The sequence below is a fragment of the Staurois parvus genome, unplaced genomic scaffold, assembly GCF_062004578.1.
Source record: "Staurois parvus isolate SC_StPar_1 unplaced genomic scaffold, SC_StPar_1.0 ptg000882l, whole genome shotgun sequence".
Taxonomy (NCBI): Eukaryota; Metazoa; Chordata; class Amphibia; order Anura; family Ranidae; genus Staurois; species Staurois parvus.
Window position 1 is genome coordinate 2557186 of NW_028318678.1, and position 12126 is coordinate 2569311.

Sequence of the window (12126 nt, forward strand, 5' to 3'; positions counted from 1 at the left end):
TAATCCATACCAGACCCGAAGGGCTTGGTATGGTTGGGGGGGGACCCCACGCTGGGTTTTTTTTCAAAATTTTTAATTGCCAGCATTTTATGTTTTACCGGATTTTTTCAGTCGTTATTCAACTCTTTGTGAATTGACTCCCATGATGCCCCAAGCGGTGCATACGTCGCAATACACAGCCCTGTAGTGAGTATCCATCATAATGCACACAATGGCAAACGCAGTCATGTGACCGTGTTGACCAATGAGAAACACATCTTCTTCTTCTTCTTCCAGTAAGATGTTCCAGAAGAAAGAAGAGCTTCTCATTGGTCAGCACTGGCCAATGCAAGCATTGTGATGGCCGCTTGCTCTGGGGCTGTGTTTTGTGGTGTAGAGTTTACGGAGCGCTACACCGGCAGCACGGGACATCACTGTCGCTGGGTTCAGCGGGATGGCCGGGATATTCAGGATCAGTTCACATTTTCATTTTTCATGAAAAGGTGAACATACCCTTTGAATGTGGTTGGTTCTTGTGGCCTATGACAGCAAATCCTGACCAGGGGCAGACTGACAACTCATGGGGCCCCCAGGCAATAGGGGATAATAGGACCCCTATGTCCTCGCCCACCCCAAAAAAAGCCTATATGAAAAAGCCAATGAAAGGTACCAGGGGCATCCCATAGGGCCCCCTACTGACCCTGGGCCCTCGGGCCGTGCCCAAATGGTCAGTCCGCCCCTGATCCTGACCATCTCATCACCAGACGAGCCATAGGTTCTGTGCACAGTGCAAACAATAATCCCATTTCATTTATTTATTACAGGTATTTATATGGCACAGGGGCGGACTTCTCGAGGGCCCGGAGTCAGTAGGGGGTACCTTTTTCATAGGCTTTTTTGAGTTTGGGCAAGGACACAGGGGCCCCCATGATCCCCTATTGCCCGGGGGCCCCATGAGTTGTCAGTCCGCCCCTGATATGGCGCCAACAATGTACTCAGCGCTTTACATACTGTACATTCACATCAGTCCCTGACCTCCACAGAGCTTTAAAACGTTGACAGTACAAAAAAATATTCCTTTGCTATCATCCATAAGGCAAGAGAATAAAATGTCCTATGAAAACTGCAGGACCAATAGAAAGAAAGTGTATGTAATGAAATATAAAGGGTTCCATGTCAACCTAAAATCCTCATTCTTTGCTCCTTCTCTTGTTATCTCCCGTATCTTACACAATCATCTGCAAACGTTGACAATTCCAGCAGTTAGTAATCATGTGGACCACTCCAAAAATGTGATTTTTTTTTTCTAAAATAACAGGTTTACGAGGAAGTTGATGACAACAAAGAAAACTCTTTTTCCAGCAGTGACAAACTACCTATATTACTAAACAGACATTCTTTGTTCTACCTGGCCTTCATGTAAGGAGCTGCCGTAGGGTGGAGATTGTGACTCTGTAGGGGTCGATTTATAAAAATTTTTAGAGTCACTCATGCAAGCCGAACAAAATATCACCTTATGCTTTCGGATATTTTAATTCTCGTATCATCGGCTCCAACTAGTGGCCAAACTGCAGTATAATTTCTAAAATGCCTCAATGAGAAAATATGCCATACATTGTCCACTAGATGGAGCTGATGATAACGAATGTGTTACCCTAACATTTCATATCACATAGTTACATAGTTAGTCTGGCTGAAAAAAAGACAAAAGTCCATCCGGGTTCAACCATTAAAAATAAAAGTTATAATCCTACACCCACAGTTGATCCAGAAGAAGGCAAAAAAAAACCAGCAAAGCAAGATCCAATTTGCTCCTGCGGGGAAAAAAATGTCTTCCTGATCCCCCGAGAGGCAATCGGATATTCCTTGGATCAACTTTACCTATAATTGTTCCTAATGTGTCTGTTGTACCGCATACTTGTGTTAAAAATGATCCTGTTCTCTTTGTATTTCTACCTTTGTGTGAAATACCTGGTGATCCTGCCAATATCCCCTGCTCTCCTATTTCGAACTGACCACGCTAGGCACAAGAACACTTCCATCACCGTGTGGTCAGTTATCTGGCTGTGCTGGGGGAACAGCCTGCCTGACTTCCAATGATCATATTTCTGCTGACATGCCCCCCTGCACAGCCATTCATGGGAAGACCACTGTACTGCTGTTTTTCCAACCCAAATTTTCTAAGATCATGTAAGCGCTTGCAAAAAAAAAAAAAATATATATATATATATATATATATATATATATATATATATATACACACACCCACATATATATAATATTTTTGTTAACAAAGTGGGGTCAATGTACTAACATTTCCTGCATGCAATATTAGTGTCACATGACCTACTTGCATAAATGATCACATAAGATAATTTAAGAGCCCATTCATGAAAAAAAAAAAAACAAATACTGAATGTGAGAATGTAAGCACTTACAAAAATAAAAAAATATAATTATATATATATAAAATTACTGAATGTGAGAATTTTTCAAAGCCTCTCTAAAGTCAATTCACTAAACAAAAATAGTTATTTATCTCATGCCACAGGCATTCGATATCTTAGGAATGTAGAAGATAACAATCAGGGGAACTCTGCAGTGGCCAGTTAGTGAAAACAATGTGAGGATGCAATTTTGTAAGCTCAGGAATGTGAATATATTGTAACATCTCACCACAGGAAGATACTTCTGTAAATAAAGGCAGACTAAGCATACATTCATAGCTTTACAGTTTTTAATGGTCTATTTCTAAAACATTCGTTAGACGAATGTCACACACGTTTGTGCAGGCTGAACGAATTTTCCCCTGTATTTTCTGTAATAGATGAATTCCTATGATCGCCAGCTCCATCTAGTGGCAGAACTCGGTATAGTTTTCAAAATTTCCTTAATTTGAAAATATGACACATTTTAGACACTAGATGGCGCTAAAAATCAGAGGATTTAGTTTACTACAGAAAATATGAGAAAAATTCATCCAGCCTGAAGGAATATGTGACATTCAACATCCATCCAAGACCCCTTAGTGTCTCTTCAATAATTTCACTCTAGTGTTATAGCCTATGCAAAAAAAGAGAAATAACTGCCAAAATAGTACTAAATTAAGTGCTAAATATCGCAAAATCAAAAAATGTATCTAATTCATTATAATGGCGAGTTTTTTAGTGAATGGACTACTTCTGAGATACAAACCGGATGAGTTTTTTTAGTAAGCTAAAATTTGTACGGAATTTAACTCTTAGTGAATTGACACCTTCCCCCCCACAGTATCCTTTCTTGGACTTGAGTATCTCTAAGGAGGACGGCCTGCCACTTGAAACGCACTGGCAAGACGCACATGGTGGTCCATTTGGTGAAATGGAACTGCAAACATGAGAGCCAAAATATGTGATTTGATACAACTAGCCCATGTAATACATGCTTTCTTACCAGGGGCGGACTGACCATTTGGAAACTCGGGCACTGCCCGAGGACCCGGGGTCAGTAGGGGGCCCCATGAGATGCCCCTGGTACCTTTTTCATAGGCTTTTTTGAGTTTGGGCAAGGACACAGGGGCCCCATGATCCCCTATTGCCTGGGGGCCCCATGAGTTGTCAGTCCGCCCCTGTTTCTTACCCTTGTGTTTGTATTTTGTAATGCCAGTGCGCTCTCTTGTACTGTTTTAGAAAGTTCCACTAACTATTCAAAAATAGGAGAATAAGGCTACAATGAACCTTGAACCACTCAAATATTTAAATTTGACTTAAAAATAATTTTACAATGTTTTTTTTTTGGTGAAAAAATAATAATCTTATATAAAAAATAATAATATATAGAGGAAACTCCGGCTTCCATTTGGTAATGTGTGCCCCGGGGAAAGCTCATATGATGTTTAAATTTGACTTAAAAATAATTTTACAATGTTTTTTTTTGGTGAAAAAATAATAATTTTATATAATAATACATAGAGGAAACTCCGGCTTCCATTTGGTAATGTGTTCCCTGGGGAAAGCTCATATGATGTTTAAGTTTGACTTAAAAATAATTTTACAATGGTTTTTTTTGGTGAAAAAATAATAATTTTTTATAATGATACATAGAAGAAACTCCGGCTTCCATTTGGTAATGTGTGCCCTGGGGGAAGCTCATATGATGTTTAAATTTGATTTAATAATAATTTTACAATGGTTTTTTTTGGTGAAAAAATAATAATTTTATATAATATTACATAGAGGAAACTCCGGCTTCCATTTGGTAATGTGTGCCCTGGGGAAAGCTCATATGATTTTCAAATTTGACTTAAAAATAATTTTACAATGTTTTTTTTTTGGTGAAAAAATAATAATTTATATAAAGATTAATAATACATAGAGGAAACTCCGGCTTCCATTTGGTAATGTGTGCCCTGGGGAAAGCTCATATGATGTTTAAATTCAACTTAAAAATAATTTTACAATGTTTTTTTTTTTTTTGCTGAAAAAATAATAATTTTATATAATAATACATAGAGGAAACCCCGGCTTCCATTTGGTAATGTGTGCCCCGGGGAAAGCTCATATGATGTTTAAATTTCACTTAAAAATAATTTTACAATGGTTTTTTTTGGTGAAAAATTAATAATTTTATACAATAATACTTAGAGGAAACTCCAGCTTCCATTTGGTAATGTGTGCCCCGGGGAAAGCTCATATGATGTTCAAATTTGACTTAAAAATAATTTTACAATGTTTTTTTTGGTGAAAAATTAATAATTTTATATAATAATACATAGAGGAAACTCCGGCTTCCATTTGGTAATGTGTGCCCCGGGGAAAGCTCACATGAAGTGAGAGCAATACGTTATAACACTACATACCATCCTGCATTGTGCATTACCTGTCCCTCTGGCATGAATAGTGATTAGGGCCCGGCAAGATTTAGACATACGTAGCGCACACATTAGTATGGAAATGCAAAGTGTGTTTACATCACGATGCAGCATCCACTTCACGGATGTTCAAATCTGACCATAAGCCAGATACTTTGTGTTGCGGTGGTAATTGCCCTCAGAAATAACTTCACGTGAATTGACTGTCAAGTGGTTCTCAATGAACCTCTGTGGGCACATTGTTCTGGGGTGGAGGGGGATGGTTGGATAATGCATAGAACATGAGAGATGGACGTCATTGTCAGATGATGGAGCCAGAAGTTACATTTTTATAAATACAATAGAATCCCTTAAAGGTTGCTGAGCTCATCCAATTTTAAGCAGACCTCATCAGGAATCCAATGCCCAATTCATAAACAGGTGAACGGATTTGCCTCAGATTCCCTGTGGCTGTTACACACCACAAGAAGGATTACATTCAGACTTTGCTGGTTTGCATATGCCCATTGAACTCTGAGTTGCGAGACGTAAGCATGGTCTCCTGTATTCGACTGCTCTTTTCTTGCCGGTTCTCTGTCTGGTCTGCATCCTTGATGCCATTGCTTTTGCGAAGGCAGAGGACCTTCTGAAAGCTCTGCTTGAAATTGTCTGAAAGAAAACCATAAAGGATTGGGTTGGCGCAGCTGTTGGCATAGGACAACACGACCACAAAGAAATACACCCCAACGTACGCTGGCTCCTCCGGCACTATAAAAGTTAGGTTGACGATGTTGAGGATGTAGAACGGAAGCCAACAGAAGACAAACACGGCCACGATGATGACCACCATTCGTGTTACTTTGCGCTCTGATCTTCTACGCCTGGTGGAGCCTACGCGAAGTCCAGTAGACTTCACCTTAATGACAATTAGAAGATAGCAAAGGCAAATTACCAGCAGAGGTCCAAAAAAGCCCAGCACCGATGTGTAGATGATAAATGCAGTTGACCAAATGTTAACTGGTTCTGGCCAGTTTATGTTGCAGGTGTTCAAATCTTGCTGGACATCCGAGAAGATGATGACTGGTAGGACAACTAAAAAGGAAACAGTCCAAACCGTGAAACTGATGAGTTTCGCCACTCGAGGTCTCCTCCATTTGGTAGACCTAATGGGGTGAACCACAGCCAAGTAACGGTCAATGCTCATGACGGTTAGGCAGAAGATGCTGGTGAATTGGTTTATACCGTCCACTGTCATCACCAGTCTGCAAAGGAAAGTACCAAAGGGCCAGTAGGAGATGGCATTTTGAGTGGCAAGAAAAGGCAGTCCCAACATAAATAGGACATCAGCCACTGCCAGGTTCAAGATGTAGATGTTGGTCACAGTCTTCATCTTGGCATAACGGAGGACAACATAAATGACTAAGGTGTTACCACTGAGCCCAATGGCACAAACAAGCAAATAAATAATCGAGATAAGGACAGAGCTCATCCGTGAAATTGAAGGCTCCACCAGTGTTGCATTATCAGTGAAATTTCGGTATGACGTCAGATTGGGCTCCTGTGTCCCAGGCTCCAGGACAGAAGCAATCGGTAGAGAAATAGGGTCCATTGTCATGTTGTAACGAGCCATTCTTAGGATAGGAAAATGATTACATCCAAGTATGTATGTTGCTCTGAAAGACAAAAACACAAATAGTGATTACCAAAGCATCCACTGCTAGTACACAAAAGGCAAGGTTAAAACACGGCAAATTGTTAAATAACGTACATGAAGAACAATTTGGGCTCAAATAGGTGGATTTATAATGATCCTATCAGTAAGGTCAAAGCTCACTTAGTTCTGCACTCCTCTGACCTGTATTCAGCCAACACTGGATAAAGCCCGCTGTGGACATCACCAAGGGCGGACTGACAACTCATGGGGCCCCTGGACAATAGGGGATCATGGGGCCTCTGTGTCCTTGCCCACACTCAAACCACTCCCAAAAAACCCTATGAAAGGTACGAGGGGCATCTCATGGGGCCCCCTACTGACCCTGGGCCCACGGGCAGTGCCCGAGTTTCAAAATGGTCAGTCCACCTCTGGACATCACTCAACCAGTCCAGGCTCTGGAGGGATCCTGACTTTAATGTCCAGTGAGTGCTGGAGGGACAGAGCAGAAAGCCGATAACTGACAGTCAGCTGGCTTTCTGTTCACTGAAAACCGAGAACTGAGCGATCAGTGGTCTTTGATCGCTCCCTTTTCAGTCTTAGAGGGGGCAGGAGACAGATGAAGCATCAGACCGATGCTGCACCCACCAAGATGAGTAAGTAATTTTAGCACCCTCCTGGATTAGTGTAGATTGTTGGACAAATTTAGTTGGCTCTTCTGTAATCAGTGGAGCAGGGGTTGATTGTTCAGGTCTGCTCAGTGGACCTGCTCAGTTCAGGCTGCTGCTCTGAATGCTTTCTCCTGTAGTCCAGGAGATCCTAGAATTATAGCAGGAGGAAGAACAGAGAAAACAACCTGAATATTTATGGGAATACAGCCAATCCTTGGAGCGGTGTGCCCACTACGTGGTTGGAGAGCCCATAAATAGTTGGAGGCCAGGGGCAGCAGTTCCTGGGTCCGGTCTTGCTGAAGGAGACCCCTGTGTAGGGCTCTGCCCCAGAGGCAGGACTGCTAGAGATGTCATCTAGACGTCAAGGTCCCAGATGGAGCCTTAGCTGGGGGACTATTTGCAAAGTTTTGTCCTGGAGATCATTTGGGTCTGGAGAAGCTCTCAGGAGAGTGCCAGAAGAAAGTTGGGGGGAAGTTGTCATAGGATTGTGTGAGTCTATACCTTCCTCGCTGGAGAGTGCTTGGTGGATATCAGAATGAGGCAACTGATGATCCTGTGGCCGTGTCAGTAAATGACCCCGGTGCTGGAAGTTAGTGACTTTTTGCAGCTTTTGGTCTTTTGGGAAAGTCCTAGTTACCTGACAACATAGATTCTGTGGGACATTTTTGTGCAGCTCAGCAAGATAGAGAAGAATCCTCAAAGTGTGCAGTTCATCAGCTCTGGGGTATCCCATGCTACCTATACCCTATCCAAGTTCATTCTTACAATAAAACCCGCAAAAAGACACCCCTGGACCGTTCCTTTGAGCCAGAGAAAAAATGGAGGAAATGCTGTGTGCTTGGCTGTGTGCACTTTAACTGAAGGAAAGTTACTGAGTTCACCAATGGCTTCTTAGAGGGTGTGCTACACCTGATTAGCTCACATTTATTTCCCTGGCATCCAATGCACATGACACCTGATTGAACTCCAGCCTGGCTCAGCACCGTGTAAAAGCAATTCTGGAAAATAAATTCATACATGTTCCTAGCGAGTTATAACATTATGAGTGACATTTTAAAAAGAGGACACGCGAGAGAACACAATTACACCAATAGACTTTGATTTGTCAAGGGCACCTTGAGAGGCTCCTGCCTCACGCCTTCAGCGAGAGCATTTTCCCGATCCGTATGCGCCAACGGTTTATTGCCAAAGCCAATGCCTGTTTAGTGAGCTCTCCATGGACAGAGCAATACCATGTGTCATGTCTTGTATCAACGGAAGAATGATTAGCCAACTTCTCTGACTATTGTTTACTGGGAAATGTCACTTGCAAATTTTCAGTCTTTATTTTCTTTTTTTTTTTCTTGGCTGCCTTTATCCACAGAAAATTAACTTGTCTTCCACAAAGAATTTGTTCTAGAGTAAATTTTATTTTATTTATTTCAGGTACTTACATAGCATCATCAACGTACACAGCACTTTACATATATCATGCAGACTCCACCTCCGCAACATCGCCAACATCCGCGCGTTCCTAACCCAGAAACCACTAAACAGCTCATCCACTCCCTCATCATATCACGACTCGACTACTGCAACTCCCTCCTTACTGGCCTGCCTCGCCGCTGGCTATCCCCGCTTCAGTCCATCCTGAATACGGCTGCCAGACTCATTCACCTTTCCAACCGCTCCATCTCCGCCACCCCCCTCTGCCAATCCCTCCACTGGCTTCCGATTGCGCAACGGATCAAATTCAAAATCCTATCACTGACGTACAAAGCTGTCCACCATACTGCCCCGAACTACATCACCGACCTAATATCCAAGTACCACCCAACACGCACACTCCGCTCCTCACAAGACCTCCTTCTCTCTAGTTCCCTGGTCTCCTCCTCCCATGCCCGCCTCCAGGACTTCTCCAGGGTGTCACCCATCCTCTGGAACTCCCTGCCCCAATCCATCAGACTATCACCTACTCTCCTCTCCTTTAGGCGCATCCTGAAAACCCATCTCTTCAGGGAAGCCTACCCCACCCCCTGCTAACCTGCCGATCTCCTCCACTCTTCCTACCACCCCATCCCCCACAGCTATCTCCTCCTGTACCACCATCCCCTCCCTCCTAGATTGTAAGCTCCAAGGAGCAGGGCCCTCGATCCCCTCATGTTTTGCATTGTATTGGTATTGTTCTGTCACATGTTCTGTCCCCCTTTGTAATGTACAGCGCTGAGCGAACTATTGGCGCTTTATAAATACTGTATAATAATAATATCTCTCCATTCAGTCGTATCCGACCCTTCGTGATTGCATGGACCGCCACTTGCAAGCAACTTCTTCCATGAATTCTCTTAGCAATTATTTTATAGGGTAGGTTGTCAGGTCTTTCCCCAACCCCTACCATGCAGGAGATCCCGCATGGCCAGGGATGAAACTAGGACAATTTAGACAGGAGCCAATTAACCTACCAGCATGTCTTTGGAGTGTGGGAGGAAACCCATGCAGGCACAGGGAGAACATGCAAACTCCATGCAGAAGGTGCCATGGTTGGAAATTGAACCCATGACCCAATTACTGCATGGCAGAAGTGCTAACCACTGAGCCACTGTACCGCCCATTACATATACATGTTATATATATATATATATATATATATATATACAGTGGGGATTGAAAGTTTGGGCACCCCAGCTAAAAATTTGTATTAATGTGCATAAAGAAGCCAAGGAAAGATGGAAAAATCTCCAAAAGGCATCAAATTACAGATTAGACATTCTTATAATATGTCAACAAAAGTTAGATTTTATTTGAATTATTTACACTTTCAAAATAACAGAAAACAAAAAAATGGCGTCTGCAAAACGTTTGGCACCCTGCAGAGTTAATATCTTGTACTGCCCCCTTTGGCAAGTATCACAGCTTGTAAACGCTTTTTGTAGCCAGCCAAGAGTCTTTCAATTCTTGTTTGAGGTATCTTTGCCCATTCTTCCTTACAAAAGTCTTCCAGTTCTTTGAGATTTCTGGGCTGTCTGTCACGCACTGCTCTTTTAAGGTCTATCCATAGATTTTCAATTATGTTGAGGTCAGGAGATTGTGAAGGCCATGGCAAAACCTTCAGTTTACGCTTCTTGATGTAATCCCCCGTGGATTTCGAGGTGAGCTTAGGATCATTATCCATTTGTAGAAGCCATCCTCTCTTTAACTTCAGCTTTTTCACAGATGGCATCAAGTTACCAGCCAAAATTTGCTGAAATTTTATTGAACCCATTTTTCTTTCTACTCGTGAGATGTTCCCTGTGCCACTGGCTGCAACACAACCCCAAAGCATGATTGATCCAACCCCATGCTTAACAGTTGGACAGAGGTTCTTTTCATTAAATTCTGTGCCCCTTCTCCAAACGTACCTTTGCTCATTCCAGCCAAAAAGTTCAATTTTAACCTCATCAGTCCACAGAACTTGTTTCCAAAGTGCATCAGGCTTGTCTATATGTTCATTTGCAAAGTTCAAACGATGATTTTTGTAGTGAGGACGTAGAAGAGGTTTTCTTCTGATGACTCTTCCATGAAGACCATATTTGTACAAGTATCTCTTTATAGTGGAATAGTGTACCACAACTCCAGTGTCTGCCAGATCTTTCTGGAGGGATCGTGCAGTCAAACGTGGGTTATGAATAGTTATTCTCACAGTCCTGCGAGCTGTTCTGTCTGATATTTTTCTTGGTCTTCCAGATCTTGCTTTAACTTCCACTGTTCCTGATGACTGCCATTTCTTAATTACATTCCGAACAGAGGATATTGACATCTGAAAACGCTTTGCTATCTTCTTATAGCCTTCTCCAGCTTTGTGAGCCTCAACTATTTTCAGTTTCAGTTTTCTAGACAACTGCTTAGAAGAACCCATGGTGCTGATTGTTGGGGCAAGGTCAGATGAGTCTGGGCATTTAAAACCTTTGAGATTGACATCACCTGGTCTTCCCAGATGATGATTGAGAACAATCCATGACACTGGCAGGTCTCAGCTTTGCAAAGGAGGCAGTGCATGCTATAAATTCTGCAGGGTGCCCAAACTTTTGCAGACGCCATTTTTTTGTTTTCTGTTATTTTGAAAGTGTAAATGATGGAAATAAAATCTAACTTTTGTTGACATATTATAAGAATGTCTAATCTGTAATTTGATGCCTTTTGGAGATTTTTCCATCTTTCCTTGGCTTCTTTATGCACATTAATACAAATTTGTAGCTGGGGTGTCCAAACTTTCGATCCCCACTGTATATATATATATATATACATACAGTTGCAAGAAAAAGTATGTGAACCCCTTGGGATTACGTGGAGTTTTGCATGAATTGGGCATAAAATGTGCTCTGAACGTCATCTAAGTCACAACAATAGAAGAACACAGTCTGCTGAACATAATACTACACAAACATTAGATGTTGCCATGGTTTAATTGCACATAACATGTAAACATTCACAGTGCAGGGAGTATAAAGTATGTGAACCTTTGGACTTAATAACTGGTTGACCCTCCTTTGGCAGCAATAACCTCAACCAAATGTTTCCTGTAGTTGCAGATCAGACCTGCACAACGATCTGGAGTCATTTTGGACCACTCCTCTTCACAAAACTGTTTCAGGGTAGCAATATTCTTGGGATGTCTGGTGTGAATCACTCTCTTAAGGTCATGCCACAGCATTTCAATCGGGTTGAGGTCAGGACTCTGACTGGGCCACTCCAGAAGGTGTATTCTGTGCTGTTGCAGCCATTGTTTTGTTGAATGACTTGTATGCTTTGGGTCATTGTCCTGTTGCATCAACCATCCTCTGCGGAGCTTCAGTTGGTGGACAGATGGTCGTACGTTTTCCTGCAAAATGTCTTGAGAAACTCTGGAATTCATTTTCCCAACAATGACAACAATCCGTCCAGGCCCTGAGGCAGCAAAGCAGCCCCAAACCATGATGCTCCCTCCACCATGTTTTACAATGGGGATGAGGTTTTGATGTTGGTGTGCTGTGCCTTTTTTT

General features: G+C 42.2%; 1 protein-coding gene across 1 annotated transcript in view; it reads right to left on the reverse strand.

Annotated features, from left to right (window-relative positions):
• Window positions 1-2702: 2702 nt before the first annotated feature.
• Window positions 2703-12126, reverse strand: part of SSTR5 (somatostatin receptor 5) — a 43963-nt gene continuing 34539 nt past the window's right edge. The window contains exon 2 of the mRNA XM_089656037.1: window positions 2703-6480. Within this exon, the coding sequence (XP_089512163.1) occupies window positions 5307-6437 (1131 nt within the window). The 5' untranslated portion in view covers window positions 6438-6480 and the 3' untranslated portion in view covers window positions 2703-5306. The remainder of the gene's footprint in view (window positions 6481-12126) is intronic.